The following is a 21,998-nucleotide window of genomic DNA, read 5'->3' on the forward strand; positions in this document are numbered from 1 at the left end:
AGCCTTGGTTGTTCCTTTTCAGTGTAGGGGTACTCCGTTCTGCTAATCCCATTGGATCTGACCATCCCCAAAGTGATCCTTAGCCACCACCAAAATATGAAGCCCAAAAATTGTGCAAATGGAGTTGACTATCTCACAGTCTCTTAGCTAGCTGCTTTGTCATGTTTTGATAAAATAGGAATCTGCCTCCACATGCTTCACTTAATATCTGTCGGACTTCTCCATAACTTATTAAGGGCAGAGTGACCATTTCTTATTTCTAACTTGCTTGGGATGGCCAAGAACAGGGTTCAGCAAGGGCCTGGCTGGTTTCAAATGCATTTGAGGGGCAGAACCATTATGTTATACCTTCAAATATGTGTCTCTTGGTTAACACAAATGCAAGGATATTTAAAGTCGAGAAATTGCGCAGTGGGGGGCTGCTGAACCTTTCCTGCATTGTCTGATTCTCCCCTGCAAATTTCCCCCCACAGCCAGTTTTCTTGGGGTCTCTAAGCCCAACTGGGAGAAAATAAAGTTTTAAAAATGGGGGCAGGCAGTCATGGCAGGAAAGATCCAACAAGCAGGGGAAGGGTTAAATACCTTCCTCCCCTGCAAATTACCCCACCCCTGATTAGCATTATGGGGTAAACACAGTGTTGGGAGCGCTGTGTTTCTTTTCAATGTAGGGATACTTTATTTTGCTAATCTCATTGGATACAACCATTTCCAAAGTGATCCTTAGCCACAACTGAAGTATGAACCCTGTATTTCCCTCATAACGTGCAGTCCTGCCCAAAGTTAAATTACAAAAAATAGGGCTGTGTTTTAAGAGCAATTTGTTCCATTTTCAGTTTTTAGAGCACATAACTGTCGCAATGTTACCAACAAGACCAGCAGTCAGTCTCTCTCTTTCTTTCTTTAAACAAAGGAATTATGTGGGCTTCCCCATACCGGGCTTTTATCCTGCTATTGAGATTGGTTACTCACGGAAGTTTGTGGGTCTTTTACATGACATCGTCAACCTCCAGGGCGTCACCCGCGCTAAATGACCTTTATTCCATTTTTTAAAACATCAGAAATAATGAGCTATCAAATTACCGCTGGTTGCATTCCTGCAGTAGGAGGCGCTTGACCACAGCGCCATCTAGTGGCTATATAATGAAACATATCAAACATGCAGATAAGGGGGGAAAGTGTGGGGAGGAGAAGGGAAGCGCATGAAAAGGAAGCCCGTTGTGATCCTTCATTTAAAATAAAGGAGAAAGCCCCGGTACAGTTGTGGGATTTTAGGCTGGTGTAGAAATGCTCTGCATCTCTTTTTTCATGCATACCTATACACCATCCTGTTTAATCCTTTCTAAAATGGCCACTCTGACTGCGAAGCATGTAGAACCAAGGAGTAGGCCAAAGATAGAGGTGCTATTGGGGCATGTTCAGTTCTCACACACATGGGGGGGGTATGTGTGGCTCCTCATCCCTCCCTAAATATTGTACCTGGTTTAACATGATGGCCAAATTTGCCGCATTGTTTGTTGGTAGTTCATGAAGGGCTGTAGCTAGGCAGCTCCCTTCCCCCATCCCCCACTTGGTCCTGGCAACTGGTATCACTTTTGACTCTCTGGCCAAATGTTGGCCACCTCTGATATGATGTTGCTGCTCCTGTCATCTTGAGAGGATCCTCTGCTCTACAGAATGTTCCACTAGGCATTATTAAGCTCTTCTTTAGCACTTCTCTAATTTGCAAAGCTTGCTCATACTCACAATGGCCACTCTAAGCGGGGAGGTCTCTCTCAGCCCTGTTTTTACAAATATAAAGCAAAGCTGACAGATGTTGACTTAGCTTGACTACACAATGAATCTGGGGCTTTAGCACTGGTTGTTTTCCCAGGGCCAAAACAGACATTACTTTAAATCTGTATCCAGCAGCCACATCTTTCGTCTATCCTCCTTTTTTTTACTCTAGAGTAGGCACAGCGCTCTGGATCAAGATCCTAGCATAGGGGGCATTTAAGATCTGGATTGGGCCTCCTGTGAGTACTCTAAAGCAGAGGTGGGCAGAAGGTAAATCTCCAGGTGTTTTGATAAGTTCCCACAAGCCCCTCCCAGAATGGCCAATGGTCAGGAATGCTGGGCATTGTAGTCCAAAACATCTGGAAAGCTACCTTCTGCCCACCCCTGCTCTAGAGGACTCTGGACCAACTCTTTAGCCAAGACTGTCAAAACTGGCTCTGTGTAACCTTTGTGCCAGTGATGTGCCTCACTTTCACATGTTGAACAAGGGCTTCTGCTGAGCTTACATGCTGGCCTGCAGAAGGACGCGTGTCCAGAATACCCATGTGTGTGCATACACTGGCTTGGAGAATAGGCTATGCTGTCAGTAGGAAAACTGCCTACTCTAATTTCTAGGCCCAGTGAAGAATTGAGACCTCCTGCAGTGCTGGTATTGTTTTGTCAGTAAAAAGTAGTGCTTCCAGCAATCTAGAAGAACCTTGATTCTTCTCAGATCAATATTGGCTTTTCTTCAGTAACCTTGATATCTGTAAGCTGATCTGAGTCCAAACAGCTTTTCTGGCTGTGATCCTTTATTTCGCCAGGAAAGAGTGCTCTACAGAAACCATGTGAATCCAGTACTTTTTCTTCCCTTTGTCCTTTGCTCTTGTCAAAGAAACAAGGAACAGAAGACACAAAGCGTACAATGCATAGTTAAGCAACAACTCAGGCTCAACACCATAGTATCCTCCTGAGCACTGTGCAAGATCTCAGGCCTTAATAACTTAGTCCTCCCTGCAGTACTATGACTTGGTGTCAGTCAGATTGATTTCTCAGCATATGTGCATTTTTTTTTTTTTACCTTGGACACAACGTGAAATACTTTCTGCACTTCTGATAAATCAGCCTGTTGCTCCGCAGATAGTGAGTTTTGTTCCTTGGGAAGCTTCATGCTTTGGGTTCAGTGTAGTTATACTTAATTACAGCAGCGAAGCTCTGAGAAGACTTTGGACCAGGGTTCCCCTAATTAGAGCACCCACTGAGGTCAGCAGGAGAGATCTTGGCATCTTTGTCTTTGGTTTACATGCTGCCATGAAAATAGAGCTTTAGGCCTTGTAGCATCTTGGGCATTTGTAGACTACAGTCCACTTTTCCAAGGGAATCCATTTCCGTGAACTGCACTGTAGTCTATGGAAGTTCGCACTCTTATTTCATTCATCTTCCCAGTGCTACAAAAGATAATGTCTTCTTTTTAAACAAACAGCTACAGACCAATCAGACTCACCTTGAATTCTATGATTTTTAGAAATTACTCTTCCAACAATACCCACTGGAGAAATTATGCTTCCTTGACATTATGGTCTTGTAGGCAAGCTATAAGTTACTCATGATGGAGCACGTGTTGCTGGTAGGTAGAGAGCTTTCATGTTAAGGGCTAAACTCATAGGGCATTTGTGGGCGGAAGTTTCAGCAGACAAACTCAGCTGGTTACTGCTAGTCCAAATAGCGCCTGGGGACTAACGTAATTGGCATGAATGGTGTAGTCCAAAATGGGATAACCCAAAATTCCTGTACTAATTAGTTCTCTTTCTTGAGGTACCTCTCACCACCAACCACCTCCCTTTTTTGATACAGAGCTCCTGTTGTGGAATTGTGATGTTCTCTTTGACTAAGTTTGAACATAATCTGGGTGAGGACCCAAATCCATGGCAAACTGGGTCAGCTATGTCAATTAACGCACAATAGCTACTAGCCCATTAAATAGCTACTAACCCACTTGCCTGCATAACTCTTGGAAATGTTTACTTACACAGATAGCCTAAAAGGGGGTGGGGTGGGAAGGATGAACACCAACTCATTAAATTTATAAAGCTTCCCAAAATGGTCACCTTGAGATGATTTTTGCATGCCCCAGGCAAACTGACAAAAACAATTCTTGAGCAGCAATCATATGTCATGTGGTTTTGCTGGCCTTAAAAATCTATACCCATTTTCTAGCAGGCAGGTGTACCTGAGTTAAGCATGCGTGGCTGAAACATTGCCTTAGTCCTGTTCTACATGAATTGTTTGCTTGATTAAAGAAAGAAGGGGTTTTGTTTTTGCACTGCCTCATCTAAAGATTGTAATGATTCTTTGGGAGTTTTTGTTTTGTGAATGATCAATGTTGGGGGAAAGGATGGTGATGTGTACTTGGAAACAATTAAAGGTTAATAGTTCTCTGTGCAATCGTTTTGTTATGCTTTAGGTGTGAGCTCCATTCATTTCCTGGCCTGCAACGCTCCATTAGCAATTCATAGGGGCTGGGGGTGAAGGGCAGTGTCCCCTGCTATTTTCCTGGTGGTGGTGGTGGTGGTGGTGGTGGTTGGAATTACAAGTGCTTCATAAGCAAGCTGACTTTCTGCATTTCCCACTGTAAATACTTCCCACATACTCAACAGATCATGCTGCTTTTATTTGCATCTTCAGTGGCCTTCTCCATTTACCCCACTCCACAGATGCTTAGGGACAAAATGGCCCACCGATAGCTTCTTGTCCAAGGCCTCAAAATCCTGAACTGAAAATTATATACTGGATATCCACAAACTGTCCATCTTAAAATTAAAATAAAAGCATACGTAAGTTGATGTCCTTTGACAGTAGCAGCCAAAGGCCCCTCCAGAGCTAAAGACCTCCAACTCCCACTGATCCAATGTTGAATTTTAGTTGGTCAATAGTGGTTATTTTAAGACAGCCCTGCATGGCTGGGGATGATAGGAGTGCCAGGTTGGGGGAGGCTGTTCTGAAGGAGATGAAGAACTGTACTCTTCCTGCAAGTACCAAACAACAATAACACAGGTCACGGTGGGCTGGAGGAGGCTGTACTGCTGTTTGGGAGGGCTGGCTCCCATTCACTGAAAAGCTAAAGGGCTTGACAAAAGAGTGCAGCCTTGTTGCATCCCGTCCTTCTCACCAAGAATCAGCAACAATGACCAGTCATCATGCACCCTGCAAGGTGCAGGGAGTTCCCAGATCAGTTTTCTTAGAAGGGCAGATACTCTCGCATAGCCAAAGCACAACTATTGCAACACTGCAGATAACATGTTTCCCAGTCCCGCTCCTAAAGGCTCTGATGTTCAGATTTCTTGGGTGGGGAAAGAAGATTCCCAGCTGTTTCCATTGATCATGCCCTCTGTCAAGACCCAGCAAATGCATTTGTCACCAGCAGCAGTTGAATGACTCTTGTGCCAGTTGGCAGTCTGTAATTTGTGACGTTCGAGAAGGAGTCAAAGGCAGGCTTGTTTTACTGCCTCTGTGGATGACGGGAAACAGGCTGGGCAAACTGCAGAAACTCCAACTCACACAGGTGATTTTCATTTCAGTGATGAGGAGATCCCTTCATGCTTTCCTGATCCTTCAGGTTTTCAAACATGGAGCCGTTCAATGTACGCCAAGTGTCTTCTGCCATGCAGCTAAAAGCAACTGGCAAACAGGCAGTTGACATCAATGGCATCCCACACTCCCCAAGTTACGCACCTGCCTCTGGTAAAAGCAAGACTGGACCAATCATATACTGGTAAATTCAGGATACAGTTTTACTAGCACATTTGAAAAATCCCTGACTGGCAGAGGGACCAGAATCCGTCATCAGGATGGCACCTACCAAGAGCGCTGCTCTAAGAAGGTTGCACATGTCCCATTCTTTTACAGGTGTGGGCATGCAAATGGTGGTAGTCTGGTTAGCCTTTCTGGCACCCACAGTGAACAAGCTTAAGGCCAACCTTGCCAATAGCTGGAGAGAGACCTCCTTCGTCCCTTGTTTTGCACTAGACCAGAGAATCAGGATCATAAAATGAGCACATCATCCAGACAGACCTTAGATACTAGCTCATTGGTCACAGCACGAGACTTTGAAAACAGGAACCCCCCTTGCAGTTTTTATATTTTTCATTATTAGAAAGCTCTCAGCAGTAGATCAGGCATTAGCAGGCGGTTAGACTAGTCCCCCATCAGCACAGACCCAGGCCAGTCATGTGCCAGAAGTACTTAATGCTAAGCATAAGTTTCTCCATTTGTTTCATGCAACAGGTGGTCTGTCCTACATAGTGACAAGTCCCAGAAAGCAGATATTTGAACATGCTTGGAGCCTTCCAGTAGCCCTGCCCTCTTCTACCACCTGCCTCACCTCAGAGGAACTTGCCAGGGGAGGAGTTACAGGAAAACACTTCACCTTGCAACAACATTTCCTTTCCCATACACCACACTATTCTCAATAGCTGCAGCAAATTTGTAATGGCTTCAGTTTTCATGGGCTACATTCCGCTCCATCAGATCCCTGAAGCGTTAACCTCTGATGTATACCTGCACACATAGGGGGAAACTTAAACAATGAGGGTAGATGGAAATTAAATGCAAAAAAACAGACTGTGACAGTGACACAAAATCTTAAAGCATAGTGACCATTCACAAGACAGGGTTGAGAATAATTAACTTAACAATACCAGAACGCTTGTGTTATCCACACTGATTTGCAAATGGTCCCTGTGCTTATTTTTCACACCTTTAAGCTTTTGTGTAGTTGTCAAGAGTCTATTTTTTGCATTTAGTTTCCCTTTGCCCTCACAGGTTAAATTTTACTCTATGCCCATGTGCCAGTGAAATAACACTTTGTGCACCTGATGAAGAGGACTCCAGCCCATGAAACTTCAAGCCATAATAAAATGTGTTAGTCTGTCAGGAGGCATATAAGATGTTGGTTTTGCTAGACGCAAAATGACTGGCTACTAACCACCTCTTAAAAACAAGGCAGAGTATTGTGGTAACTTAAAGCTGAGGTTGATCGGTTCTGTGAAAACCTACAACACCTTCTAGAACTAACACCAAAAAAAGATGTCCTTTTCATCATAGGGGATTGGAATGCTAAAGTAGGAAGTCAAGAAATCAGTGGGATAACAGGCAAGCATGGTCTTGGTGTTCAAAATGAAGCAGAACAAAGGCTAATAGAGTTTTGCCAAGAGAACACGCTGATCATAGCAAACACTCTTTTCCAACAGCACAAGAGGCGACTCTACGCATGGACATCATCAGATGGTCAATATTGAAATCAGATTGATTATGTCCTTTGCAGCCAAAGATGGAGAAGCTCTCTACAGTCAGTAAAAACAAGACCTGGAGCTGACTGTGGCTCAGATCATGAGCTGCTTCTTGCAAAATTTCAGCTTAAATTGAAGAACGTAGGGAAAAACACTAAACCATTCAGGTATGACCTAAATCATATCCCTTATGAATATACAGTGGAGGTGAGGAATAGATTTCAGGGATTAGACCTGATAGACAGAGTGCCTGAGGAACTATGGACGGAGGTCTGTAACATTGTTCAGGAGGCAGCAACTCAATCTATCCCGAAGAAAAAGAAATGCAAGAAAGCAAAGTGGCTGTCTGATGAGGCTTTACAAGTAGCTGAGGAAAGAAGGGAAGCGAAAAGCAAGGGAGAAAGGGGAAGATATATCCAACTGAATGCAGAGTTCCAGAGAATAGCAAGAAGAGACAAGAAGGCCTTCTTAAATGAACAATGCAAAGAAATCGAGGAAAATAATAGAATGGGGAAGACTAAAGATCTTTTCAAGAAAATCGGAGATCTCAAGGGAACGTTTTGTGCAAAGACGGGCATGATAAAGGACAAAGAAGGCAGGGACCTAACAGAAGCAGATGAGATTAAGAAGAGGTGGAAAGAATACACAGAAGAACTATACAGGAAAGATCTTAATGTCCCTGATAACCATGATAGTGCGGTCACTGAACTTGAGCTGGACATCCTAGAGAGTGAAGTCAAGTGGGCCTTAGGAAGCATTACTACCAACAAAGCTGGCGGAGATGACAGTATTCCAGCTGAGCTATTTAAGATCCTAAAAAATGTTGTTGTTAAAGTGCTGCACTCAATATGCCAACAAATATGGAACACTCAACAGCAGCCACAAGACTGGAAAAGGTCAGTTTACATTCCAATTCCAAAGAAGGGCAATGCCAAGGAGTGTACAAACTACCGTACAATTGCGCTCATTTCACATGCCAGCAAGGTGATGCTCAAAATCCTACAAGCTAGGCTTCAGCAGCATGTGAACCGAGAACTACCGGAAGTACAAGCTGGGTTTCGAAGAGGTAGAGGAGCTAGAGATCAAATCGCCCACATTCGCTGGATCATGGAGAAAGCAAGAGAATTCCAGAAAAATGTCTATTTCTGCTTCATTGACTACACTAAAGCCTTTGATTGTGTGGATCACAGCAAACTGTGGCAAATTCTTAAAGAGACGTGAGTACCAGACCACCTTACCTGTCTCCTGAGAACCCTGTACGAGGGTCAAGAAGCAACAGTAAGAACCGGACAAGGAACAACCAATTGGTTCAAAATTGGGAAAGGAGTACAACAAGGCTGCATATTGTTGCCCTGCTTATTTAACTTATATGCAGAGTACATCATGAGAAACGCCGGGTTGGATGAATCACAGGTTGGAATTAAGATTGCTGGGAGAATTATCAACAACCTCAGATATGCAGACGATACCACCCTAATGGCAAAAAGCAAAGAGGATCTAAATAGCCTCTTGTTGAGGGTGAAAGTGGAGAGTGCAAAAGCTGGTTTGAAACTCAACATTAAAAAAACTAAGATCATGGTATCTGGCCCCATCACTTCCTGGCATATAGAAGGGGAAGAAATGGAAGCAGTGACAGATTTTATTTTCTTGGGCTCCAAGATCACTGCAGACGGTGACTGTAGCCATGAAATTAAAAGACACTTGCTCCTTGGGAGGAAAGCCATGGCAAACCTAGACAGCACAGTAAGAAGCAGAGACATCACCTTGCCAACAAAGGTTCGTCTAATCAAAGCTATGGTTTTCCCAGTAGTAATGTATGGCTGTGAGAGCTGGACTATAAGGAAGGCTGAGCGCCGAAGAATTGATGCTTTCGAACTGTGGTGCTGGAGAAGACTCTTACGAGTCCCCTGGACTGCAAGGAGGTCAAATCAGTCCATCCTAAGGGAAATCAACCCTGACTGCTCATTGGAAGGATAGATACTGAAGCTGAAGCTCCAATGTTTTGGCCACCTAATGCGAAGAGAAAACTCCCTGGAAAAGACCGTGATGCTGGGAAAGATTGAAGGCAAAAGGAGAAGGGGACGGCAGAGGATGAGATGGCTAGATAGCATCACCGATGCAATGAATATGAACTTGAGCACACTCCGGGAGAGAGTGGAGGACAGGAAGGCCTGGCGTGCTATGGTTCATGGGGTCATGAAGAGTTGGACACAACTTAATGACTGAACAACAACACAAAGAGTCACTAAGTATTATGTTGTAAGCTTTTGTGTATGCAATCCACTTATCGGATTCATGCAGTGTTATCCTCAATTGGAACATAGCGGTGATGGTGGTGGGGCTAAAAAAAGGGAGGTCAGAGGAAACTGAAATGCCGAAAGTATAGACAGTGATAATCACCACAACCATGGCCATTCACAAAACAGTGCAGGTTGATAACACAGGCATCCTTGCCCTGGTGTAATGATTAATACATGCAGTGTGCCTTTGTCCCTGTTCAAGATATAGGAGATGGAGTTGAATCCTTTATGAATTATAGTTCAGCAACCAGAGGGATATGCAGACCCCCAAGACAGGATTCCACAATGCCCTATACAATGCCTGCACAAATAATGGGCTGCATATTTATGCAGAGATGGGAGGTAACCTATGTAGCAAAGACCTTTTGGGAAAGATATGTTTGAATGCTCTGTGGGCAGAAGAGCAGAATACGTTAAATGTTTGAACATCCCAAGTGTGAGGCATCTTTTTACCATGAAAGATCGGCTATGCAAACTTACTCATGAGTAGTCCCATTGATTTCATTGAGTCTTAACTGCTCCATCTGGGTTGTGTATGAGAGAGGCTCCTGAGTAATTTGCAAACTTCCACAGGCATACAACTTCCAACAGCAATATGCAGCCAGTGGCAGAAACTGCACAATTTCGATAGAGATATGCTGCACTCCTAGCCCCAGCCTTAGACAATGTTTATTTTATAGAAAAAAGGGCACACTGTCAAGGCAACCCATCGTAGCGGATACAAGCAAGAAAGAGGTTCCTGGGTCATTTTGTCTCCTGAAACTCTAGCAGAAGGTTCCCTATTAAGGGGCACCACCTCAACAGAAAGAGAAGAGCAATGCAACAGATCTTATACGTGGCCTGTCTGAAGAATACATTTGACTTTATTCAGCCAAGTAGCAAGACTGTAGGAGCACAGGACTAGCTCAGGGAAATTTAAGAACTCTGATTTTGAAGTCTCCCTCCACGGCAATATAGTCGATGACATCGAGGCCCAACCGGTTGGGGAAGGAGATCACGTAGTCCTCGGCCAGTTTAACCTGTATCTCATCAGAAGCAAAAGTAAAGGAACCCTGCAAGAAGCAAAGGAGAGAAGGAATCACACCCCGTCTGGGAGACTGAACCCTCTTACATGCCCTGACAGCACTGAAGACTTTGAACGATAGCCCTTCTAAAAGCAGTGCAAGCTGGCCCTTGTGCGTTTCCATGTTCTGACTTCACTAGAAGAGAATCTCAGGCTGTTTTTATCCCAGTGCTTCACATCAGGGATGAGCAAACATCAGCTTTTAGGGATCTATTTTGATTCCCAGGGAAACCACCCACCTCCCTGCTCCATTCAACCCCCCCCATTTGATTCACTGCTAATCCCTCACCTGAAACTTGCCACCTTGTTCAAAAGGGAAGTTGGTTTCTCTCTGCTCTTCTCCCCACACCCCGTCTTGCCTGGAGTTGCACACGATGGTGTTCACATCACCCTTGCAGTCAAAGCGGGGATTGAAGTGAAGCACTAAGTTGTCGCTGTCTTTGCCCAGATTCACCTCAAAACTGAGAGGATGATCCCAGGCATGAGAGAGAAACAAGAACACAGCATGAACAGGTCTTTTTTTATGGACAGGGGGAGGTTAGACAGGGGGTGCTAATGGGGTCAGAATGACTGTAAAGGCAGTGGAGGCTGGTGGCTCCAATGTCAGTGGGGCATCCACTCCAGGATTCAGTCAGAACTAGTCAGAACTCTAAAGAAGCTCTCCAAGGTAGCTCCTTTGGAGTTTTGACTGGTTCTGACTGAAACCTGGAGCAGATTCACTGCCCCACTGACATCGGAGCCACCAGCCTCCACTGTGTAGAGAGGTTCCTTCATGGTCAGCAGCCTGCCAAATTGCCAGGTACATCTATTGCTAGGGAGAGTACAGGTAAATCAGCCTTCCCCAACCTAGTGCCCTCCAGATGCATGGGACTGACTGGGAATTATGGGAGTTGCAGTCCCATGCATCTGGAGGAAAGGTTGGGGAAGGCGGAGATAAATGGCCCACAATGACTAGGAAACAGCCGAAACCACTTCTGGAAAATGAAATCCATTTTAGCAAAAGGCATTCCTTTCTCCCCGCTCCTCCCCACCCCCACACCAGCTAAGGATGGTGTGAGCAAGATCCGTGTGTTTGTGAGATAAAGAGGCAGAGGGCTCGCTTTGAGCTCTGGCAAATGCATTTTGGGAGCTGCCTGTTCCTGGAGATCTGAGCGAGGGGGCAGCAGAATTTGCTACTGGAACGTTCAAGCTGTCTGCCTCCACCTATGCTCCATTGTAGTGGAGCCAGCGCTCACAGAGTTGAACCACCAGGGCTATGACATCACCTGCCACCCCCCTCCGGCTTCCCTGCTCCCTCTGAGCTTAGCTGCCATCCTCACCAAAGCTGGGGAAAATGCATTTTCCCAGCAACAATATATAGTTGAGAGCTACCCCTGTTATAAGGCCAAGTATTTGGGGGTGGCTTGGGATGGGCAATTAAGAGCCATCAGCTTTTCAAAACTCCTGCTCCTGATCGAGATGAAAATTGCTAGAACTGGTTTGTTGATGTGGATCAACACAGCTGCCCGCTCTTGTGGACTCTCCTTGGGGGCGTGATGAGTGCCTGCAGTTCCAAACTGACCACTACACCATTGTACTCAACCTGTTTATTTCTAAATAAATGCAAATATTACAAAACGCCAGTAAGTCTCCAGGAATCTCTTCATTCAAAAGAAACTAAACCTGGGCCAACATTGCACCCCTGAAACTTCTCACGCCTCGGGGATGTGGGGACACATAATACTGATCCCCAGATGTGTACAGACTGCGAGCTGAACTGCAGCAATCCACCCTCCACTGTGTGTGACCTGAAACGGGGAGTCAGCCCATCTGTCCTGGGGCACGCTCACCTTCCTTCACCACTTACCCTCTGCTGCCTGGAAAGATCTTCCCCTTGACTTCAACAGTTTCTCCAAGTCGAAGGTTCACACGAGTAGCGGCCAGTGCCTATGAGAGGGAAGATGAGACATTTTACACAGCTACGATGATAGGAAGCTTATTATGGGGTTTTAGAGTTCTCCCTCCTAATGACCTTGCAATTTTTGGGCGTTGCAAAGGGCATAGCTCAGTGGCAGAGTCAGGGCTGGTGTCAAGAGTAAGCATGGCTGGGCACCTGCCAAGGGCCCACACCCCAGCAGGGGCCCACTGACAACAGCCCCCTGGACTTGGTTCTCCTCTTCACCATTGCAGCCTGCATGTTCACCTGTCTGTCGCTCTGGCCCGGCCAATGGTGGTGAGGAGAAACAGGAGCAGTAGATGCCAGTGCCCACTAGCTTCTGGCTCTCTGCCTGTCAAGCAAGCAAGTGGCAGCAATGATGAGGACGAGGATGAGGAGGAAGAGCAGCTGGTGACATGCAAAAGGTCCCAGGGTCAGTCCTCAGGATCTCCAGGAAAGGCTGGAAAAACTCCCGTCTCAAACCCTGGAGAGCCGCCGCCAGTCAGAGTTGAGAACATTGGCCCAGATGGACCAAGCGTCTGACTCAAGGCAGCTTCCTATGTTCCCACAGCCAGAGTCCACAGGCCTTTGGATCTTGGCCCTAGAAGCTCCCGTGGGGCAGACGTCCATTGAAATGTATTATTATGTACATTGAAATACAATTAAAATACATAATAATTGCTAAAACATTTCTATAAAACATTAACTAAAACATTAAAACCAGTACAACACCATCATTACTAACACACAAACTGGATAGCACACTCATTCAGCGAAGGCCAGAGTAAAGAAATGGGCCATTAACTGGTGCCTAAAACACGATACAATTGGTGCCTCCCGAATAACAGGTGCGAGGTCATTCCAGAAGGTGGGTGCCCCCACAAAGAAGGCCCCGCTTCCTGGTTGCTGCAAGATGGCAATCTGCAGGTCACAGTACATTAATTAGCAGGTGAATTGGAACTGGAATTTAGGAATTGGAAGAAGGGCCAGTAAAAAACAGTAGCAACCAGCTGAGGGCCAGGCACATCATCCCTGGGGCTTTGCGTTGGTTCGAAGTAGAGCTGCTAGACTACTAAGTGGAACTGGTTGCACTGGCTTCCAGTCCGTTTCTGAGCCATTTCCAAGCCCAATTCAAAGTGATGGTGTTGACCTTTAACTCCCCAAATAGATTAGGAACAGAGTACCTAATGCAGGAGTGGGCAACACTGGGAAGTCCAGCAGCCCTTTTCATCCCTATCCCTGCTGTCTGCATTCCTGCTGTGGCCACCCTGCAAAATTGTGCGGGGCGGTGCCAGCAAAAAAAAAAATCCTGATAATGCCGCTGATTTTCCTCTTCCAGCAGGCAGGCCCCACTGAAGGAAGTTGGGAGAGAGAGTACAACTGAGAGGGCCTTCTCAGTTGTGGCACCCACTTTACGGGATGCCCTCGCCAAGGAGGCTTGCCTGGCGCTGACATTGTTAACTTTTTGGCACCAGCCGAAGACCTTTCTTTTCTCCCAGGCATTTTATAGACTTAGCTTTTAGATTTCAATGGCTGTTTTTTATACATCTTTTTGTATCGATCCATTTCTGTGCAGTTTGTCATTCATATTCTATTTTATTCTTTTCACTATTTGTATTGTATTTTATTCTTTTAACTGTTTGTAATCTACCCAGAGAATGTTTGTTACTGGCTGGCTTAAAAAGAGAATAAAGAAATACAATAATGTTAACACCATGGGGACCATTATATAAATCCTCATGTCTGATTTAGCACTAGAAATCAGCCATGAAGTGCACCATTTTCTGAACACTATCCAAACCAGGATGGCCTTGGTTTCCTGCCACTGGATGAGGCCACTTTTATCCACCCTTCCAAGCCCAGCCACTGTCCGTACTCATGATAAGGCGATTATCACCATGACAGCTAAACCTTGTGTTCTGGTCTTCTTCGTGCCACATACACCCCCCCCCCATCCCACTTTCAATCAGCTGCATGGGAGGCTACAGATAGCCCCAGAAAAGCCCCAGAAAAAAAGAAGTAAGAGATCAGGACCAAGGAAGAAGCAACAGTTGCACCAGGTAGGAGATGTTTTAACTGGCTGGGCACATTTTGAATTACTGGAAAGATCAGAATACAATGGGTGCATTCAAGGTGACATCCCAGCTGCATACTTGCTGGCTTTTCTTTTGACACATCAGTTCTTTCATCAGACTGATAAGTTATATATGGGCAGGAAGTTTTGACCCAGGGGTTGCCAGCTTTTTACAGTCAGGGGTCAGCCTCTCCATGCCAAGAGTTCCCGCTTCCCCTGCCATGTTATTCCCAGTAATATCCTCAGATTTCTCAAGAGAGCAGCACAGGAAGACAGCTCTTACAGCACTCTCAGATTAGAGAGAGCACTGCTTCCAAGAGCTCCGGTACAGAGCAGCCAGTAGATACTGTAAATAATAAAATAAATAAACTTGGCATGTCAACTCAAATATGCACGTGCCAAATCCCACCGTTTCTGCAAAGCCTTTAATCAGACCCTGAATTTCTGTCTCTCGTTAGAGTTGAAGCATGCAGAACTGCACTTGCATTCACCCTGTCAAGACCCTTGCATCTCCCATAGGCAAATTTTGGATTGTAAATCCCAACAGACCTGCCTTTTTAAAAAATTTATGCTGGAAAGCTCCATGCGTAGAGATGGCCCCTTATAGTCATAATAGAGGACAGCCCCACTGACAAGCACCAGAAATTATTAGAAAATAATACTAAATAATACCAATACTAAATAATACCAATAGCAAGAAAATAGAAGCAGCCAAAAAGGAGAGAAGGGTGCAGAGCATACATGCAGCAGTAATCAACTAGGTTGCAAACTAAGCCTACTCCAAGGAGGACAAGCTACCTATATTTATGTATTTATTTTTATTACGTTTCTGTACCGCTCGACAGCCAAAGCTCTCTGGGCAGTTCACAAATATTAAAACCCTAAAATTCAACAGGATAAAAACATCCTATAAAACCTTTAAAACAAAACCAAAGTAAAAGCCAACAACAGGATAAAGATCTAAACGCATAATAATACATTGAAAAACAAATCTGAAGGACTAAAAAGCCTGGGGAAATAAAAAGGTCTTCACCTTTTTATTTTTTAGTGTGTTATTATTTTGGCAGACATTAGCATGTTTCTGGGCTTTCCAGCCCAGCCCTGTTCCACCTGCTTGATTCTCCAACTCAGTACCAACGTTCTAAGAAGCACAGCAACAAGAGAGAAGCCAAGACTCACACACTCCATGCTGCAGCCTTGCTGGGGTTCCTTTCGCCTGCAATCTCAGCTCTGTGACTTGGCAAAAGGCGCCCCAGCTGCCTTAAAATATTCTTGGAACTGGCATCACATGACAAAAAAGGTGCACAGCCAGGATTGGGGTGGGTGGGTTTCAGATCAGATATGCATGAAGGAGAGAATCAGGGCCAGTGGGTGCAAAAGCTGGCCTGTTTGCAAGAATGGCGATGCCTTCGATAAGCTAAAGCAGCTGGTGCTTTTTTCTTTTTGGGCAATTGATAGCAGTTGCCTCCTGGCTGGTGCTCATTGAAACATTTGTCCATTGTTTCTTTGATCTGGATTTGGGTGCCAGCACAGACAGGAAGGCAGGCAACAGGATCCCATGAGCCAATGAAAGACGGAGATGCAAATCACCTTTTTTGGCTGTCAGTGGGGAAGGACTGCAGCCAAGGGGGACAGCACATGCCCTCCATGCACGCAGCTCCAGATTCAGGCCTTGGAACCGCCAATTAAAACGGGGCTCCCCAGCAGTAGTCACACTTGGAATGCTGGGAGTTCTGTGGATGCTCTCACCAAATGGCTGCCTCGGGGGATGTGGCCAGTCACAAAACACCCATTTCCCAGAAAGCAAACCCATGAAGCTAAAAGAAAAGTAACTTGCCAAAGGTCCTCACTACAATGCAGTGCTAGAGTCTGAGTCCAAAACACAAACTGCTCTTTTGCAGCTCATGGTTTTCTGCTCCAGTGCCCATTTCACAGAAGGCAAACTGGTAAGGCTCAGAGACAAGTACCTTGGCTAAGAAACTGAGTACAAGGAAGAGGTGGGGTTGAAGCCCCAAATGCCAAAACACATATTTGCCCCCACAAAGGACAACAAAATAGGCATTTCACAGAAGGCAAAGTGGTGATTGCTCAGAAAAACACACACAGGCAACCAAACACATACCAAAAACATAGGCAAAACACACACAGCACACACACTCCCCCAAACCAGGCAGACATACACGTCACAGCAAAATTCAACATGAGATTCAACAGAGATAAATGAAAAGTCTTGCATTTCAGTAAAAAAAATCAAAGATAACAAGGATTGGATGGCGGAGACCTGTCTTGGCAGCAGTACATATGAAAAGGCCCTAGGTGTCTTCGTGGATCACAAGCTGAATATGAACCAGCAGCGTGATACAGCCGCCAAGAAGGCTAATGCAATCTTGGGCTGCACTAACAGAAGCATAGCGTGCAGAACACAAGAAGTAAAAAGCCCTATTCAGGTGTTCTGTACCTGAATAGGGCAGACACATGATGAGAGGGAGTGCTCCGCCCCCGCCCCTCTCTTTCGTTGTATCCATTGCCCTCTATTCGTGGATGGTGACTGTCTGAAGAGGAGAGCCTCTTCTGTCCACGGAGGCTCTCCATGGAAGTCAGAACACTGGAAAATCAGCGCACTTAGTTAGAATGCCTGATGGGTAGGGTGGCGATGTATGCATTGTCAAAAAAGACGAAATGCACCACCCAAAAAAGAGGGCAAAAGGGGACACAGATCTTCATAAAATGGGCGTATGTTAATCTGTGTGCATAGGTGCAAATTTAGACATAACTTAAATAGAAATGCAATAATCTCACCATAATGGGGAAGACTGTGTACCTTCTCAGTCTGCTGTCCAGCTGCTAACTGTTGACGACAGACAGACAGCCTCGAGGTCCCTGCTCTTTCCCCTCTTACGGTTCTTGACACTTACACTGGCCTTGGTCTGCACATTCCTTCAAATAGAGGACTGTCTTCTGTAAAGTACACGGCCACCCTACAGAAGGGGGCAACTTTGATGATGTGAACTTTGCACAGACAGCCTGGATTCAAAGCCAATATACGAAGAGTGGATTGCCAACATTTATTTTCTCAGGTATGCTGCCTTAGCATGTCCGTTCAGTGAGAACTCTTCCCAGTTAGCCAGGCTGGGTCTCCTGGGGCAGGGGAGGGCATGGCATGGGCTGTGCTGTCATCAAGATGTTCCTTCATCAAGAACATGATAGGAGCTCTGCTGGGTCAGACCAAGGGTCCATGTAGTCCAGCATTCTGTCCAAACAGCGACCAACCAGATGCCCACAGGAAACCCACACGTAGCGCTGCATGTTCTGATTGGTTTTCTCGGTTTATGAGCAATGGGGCGGCCTCGGGAGCGCAGCTGAGATTGGAGAGCGATGACAGTGTTGCTGGGGCCTGGGTGGGAATGGCTGCTGTCGTTGCTCTGCTTGCACCCTTTGCCACACTGTACATTTTGTCAGGGCCCGATACATTTTGCTGCCTGAGATGGAGCAGCAAATAGCCACCCTCCCACCCCCCACCCAAGTCAAGGCACATAGTACTCAAAGCCAGCCACGTTATTTTGGCACATGACGCCAAAAATTCCACAAGCACCTCTCCCCCTCCCCCTGGGAATAAAAATACAGTATTAACAAACTAAATGACTATCAATTTGCTGCCCTTTCATGACACTCAGAATCGGCTTCCCGGGGCAGCTGCCTCACTCTGCCTAATGGTAGGGCCAGCCCTGTTTTTTATGTTGCTCTTGGAAGAGCACAGGCTACCAACCAGTCATGCCAGTGCAAATTCCCGTGTAGCAGTGGCCATTTTAATGTGGTCAGTTCCTTTGTCTTCTCTATTTCTGTGGTTGCCAGCTCACATTCCTGTGGAACTGTGCTCCATCAGCTACACTGGCTTCCAGTCCATTTCTGAGCCAGATTCAAAATGTTGGTGTTGACTTTTAAAACCCTGAATGGCTTGGGACCAGATATCTAAAGGCACGTGTCTTCATGCATGTGCCTACCTAGATCCTTGGGTCATCTTCAGAGGTCTCCTCCAGGTCCCCCCGCCAAGGAAGGAAGCTAGGTGGGCGGCTACAAGAGAGAGGGCCTTCTCAGTTCTGGCACCCCACTTATGGAATAAACTCCCCAAAGAGGTTCGCTCAGCACTAACATTGTCTTTTCAGCACCAGGCAAAGACCTTTCTTTTTCCCCAGGCATTTTAGAGACCAAGTTCTAGGTTACGATGGCTATTTTATCGATTCCTGCACTGTTTATTGTTTTGCATTATATTTTATACTTTTAAAATATAAGTATTAGTATTGTCCCCTTCATGGATCACTGCCTTGTTGTGGTGAAGGGGCTTGCGTAACTCAGTGAAGCCATAAGCTATGCCGTGCAGGGCCACCCAAGATGGACAGATCATGGGAGAGAGTTCTGACAAAATGTGGTCCACTGGAGAAGGAAATGGCAACCCACTCCAGTATTCCTGCCAAGAAAACCCCATGGAACGTATCACAAGGCTAAAAGAGATGACGCCGGAAGATGAGCCCCTCAGGTCGGAAGGTGTCTAATATACTACTGGGGAAGAGCAGAGGGAATTTCCAAGTAGCGCCAGAAAGAGTGAAGCAGCTGGGCGAAAGCTGAAGGGACACTCAGCTGTGGATGTGTCTGGTGGTGAAAAGAAAGTCCGATGCTGTAAAGAACAATATTGTTTAGGAACCTGGAATGTAAGATCAATGAATCAAGGTAAGCTGGAGGTGGTCAAACATGAGATGGCAAGATTGAACATTGACATCTTGGGAATCAGCAAACTAAAATGGACAAGCATTTGTAGCCATGAAATTAAAAGACACTTGCTCCTTGGGAGGAAAGCTATGGCAAACCTAGACAGCATAGTAAGAAGCAGGGACATCACCTTGCTGACAAAGGTTCGTCTAATCAAAGCTATGGTTTTCCCAGTAGTAATGTATGGCTGTGAGAGCTGGACTATAAGGAAGGCTGAGCGCTGAAGAATTGATGTGGTGCTGGAGAAGATTCCTACGAGTCCCCTGGACTGCAAGGAGGTCAAATCCATCCTAAAGGAACTCAACCCTGACTGCTCATTGGAAGGACAGATACTGAAGCTGAAGCTCCAATGTTTGGCCACTGAATGCGAAGAGAAAACTCTCTGGAAAAGACCCGGATGCTGGGAAAGATTGAAGGCAAAAGAAGAAGGGGACGGCAGACGATGAGATGGCTGGATAGCATCACTGATGCAATGAATATGAACTTGAGCACACTCCGGGAGAGAGCGGAGGACAGGCAGGCCTGGCGTGCTATGGTCCATGGGGTCACGAAGAGTCAGACACGACTTAACAACTGAACAACAACAAATTAGTATTGTATTTTATATTTTAACTGTTCTATGGCATTTCAGTTTTTTAATTGCTTGTAATCCACCCAAAGGACATTAGTGATAGGGTGAATTAGAAATGTAATAAACAAACAAACTGCAGCTTGTGGGACGAGGGAGGCGGTACCTTTTGGGGAGGGGCCACAGCTCAGTGGCAGACTACGTACTTTGCAGGCAGAATATCCCAGCTTCCATCTCCATCATCTCCACTTGAAAAAACAATCAGGTATCAGGTGAGGGAGAAAATCCTTCTCTGACTGAGAATCTGCGGCAGGGGTCCCCAACCTTTTTGGACCTGTGGGCACATTTGAGAACTTGAGGGACTGCTGTGGACACCACTACAAAATGGCTCCCAATAGAGGATGTGGCGAGTCATATAATGGCTGCTGTGGGGGCCTGGCTAGTCAAAAGTGAGCTAAAGAGGTGGTGGGGAGGAGAGAAATATTGAGGCTAGAGGCATGGAGGGAGGGGAAAATAGGACAGCAAAGGAGTAGTGGGGAGTGAAAGGGCAAAGCTAGAAAGGAGCAGGATTACTAATGCCCATGAGTGACAAAAATAATGTCTAACAAAAATCTAACAAAAATCTAACAAAAAGTGTGAAAATATGGGTAATATTACATCAATACTTTCAAGTAAGACACTTTCTAAATCGTGTGATGTGTTGTGGGCTAAATAGGACACTTATGCCTTGTAACTGATTTATATTTATGGAGATATTTCTGTCCTTCCTTTCATGCCCCTTCACCAAATTTATATGTATAGGTGCACATTTAGAAAGAACATCTATTATTTAAAAAGACATGCAAGATATCTCACTACAGTGGGGAAGACTGTGCCCAGGGGGCTGTCTTCACAAGCAGTTTAGTGTGAAGTTAGAGCAGTCTGAGTTCCTTTGCAACAGATGACATCGTCACTAATCCACTGCCAATCAGCCACTTCCTTCTTGAAAAGCCACGTTTTCTGAAACTCCTTTTACTCCAACTTTTGTAATGAAAGCGGCTCCCTGGTGGTTTTACCACAGTGTACCATGCCCCCCCCGTGCATTAAATCCTGGGCGTGCCTCTGTGACCTGGCAGTGACGTGGTCAAGGGGGTGGGACACCCCATTCCGTCTTGTTTCCCCAACGGAAGTTTTTCCCATTGAGAAAATCCCCAGGAGCGCAGCAGCGACCTCTCACATTGCTGCGATAGTGGGGATGCTCCTTCACCTTAGCTAGCCTGCTTTTAATCTTTAACATATTCCCCCCTTTCTGTGCATGTTATTCAGAAGTAAGAAATAAATCTTGCTCCCCTGCAGTGAAAGGGTTAAAGGCTAACTTTAGTAACTCACCCTAAAGTGCTCTTTCACTTCTCCGATGCTCTCTTAAATTGCTACTGTGATGCTGTGCTTTTTTGATGTTCTGTAGTTCTGTAGTTTCTCTGATGCAAAGTTGTTTCTCTGTTGCCAGCAGGGAGGAGAAAGGGAGAAAGGCAGCGGGTGGGGTAGAAGCAATAGGCAAAAGTGCACACATGGAGAAAAATGGGGTGGGAGCAATGACTCCACAGCAGATTGCTGGAATGTGGTGAAATTGGGGTGGGGGGAAGCTCTCAGGGGGAGCCTTCAGATGCTGTGCTGCAGAACTGGGGATTTTGGCTTCTTCAGGGAAATGTGCACACATGGGGAAAATTAGTTGCTCTCCATTCATAATAATGTAGCAGAGGGGAGCCTGGACAGGGGCAGGAAACAAGCCTCTCTCATTGGTTGAGCAGCCCCTGCCAGTTTGATGATGTTCAGTTCTACTCCCCCCACCCCACCCGGAAGTATGTTCCTTTCAAGCACTGTGTGACCCCTGAAAACTGGATTTTAAAGGTATGCTACACTCGGCTTTTCTTGCTTTGTGTGTCCCTGACAGACCAATGCCGATTCCATGAATATCCCAGTAATACTCCAACGTGCTTCCCATTTCGTTGTCGTGAAGACACCACCACCACCCCGGTGACCTGTGTGCCTGCTCAGTCTGCTATCTAGGCGTTAACCGTGGATGGGCAACTGCAAGGCCCCTGCTGCTCTCCCATCTTATTATGGCTCTTTATCTTTATACCAGATGTGGTCACCTCTTCAAATAGAGGACACCTTCAATAGCAGAGGATTGTCCTCTGTAAAGTAGGACACCTGGTCATTGGTTTTATACTTTATGTAATGTATTTTAATGGCATTTTCATTTTTGTGAACTGCCCAGAGAGCTTCGGCTATGGG

At 45.7% G+C, this 21,998-nt stretch overlaps 1 protein-coding gene across 1 annotated transcript; it reads right to left on the reverse strand.

The window, feature by feature from the left end:
- Window positions 1–9,977: 9,977 nt before the first annotated feature.
- LOC146343627 (16 kDa beta-galactoside-binding lectin-like) lies at window positions 9,978–15,631 on the reverse strand. Its single transcript, XM_084855405.1, has 4 exons — window positions 15,572–15,631; window positions 12,250–12,329; window positions 10,693–10,864; window positions 9,978–10,392 (listed from the first exon to the last, which is right to left on the reverse strand). The coding sequence occupies exons 1-4, from the start codon at window positions 15,578–15,580 to the stop codon at window positions 10,246–10,248; spliced, it is 408 nt and encodes a 135-aa protein (XP_084711531.1). The 5' UTR covers window positions 15,581–15,631; the 3' UTR covers window positions 9,978–10,245.
- Between the last annotated feature and the right edge of the window lie 6,367 nt (window positions 15,632–21,998).

Source organism: Heloderma suspectum, chromosome 5 (assembly GCF_057233095.1).
Source record: "Heloderma suspectum isolate Gila_16-S chromosome 5, 16-S_ref, whole genome shotgun sequence".
NCBI lineage: Eukaryota > Metazoa > Chordata > Lepidosauria > Squamata > Helodermatidae > Heloderma > Heloderma suspectum.

Coding starts and splice junctions, on each gene's coding strand:
- LOC146343627 (XM_084855405.1), bottom strand. Junction 10,865..12,249: donor ATCTTTCCAGGCAGCAGAGG/GTAAGTGGTGAA, acceptor TCATCCTCTCAG/TTTTGAGGTGAATCTGGGCA. Junction 10,393..10,692: donor AACAAGGTGGCAAGTTTCAG/GTGAGGGATTAG, acceptor TGCTTCTTGCAG/GGTTCCTTTACTTTTGCTTC.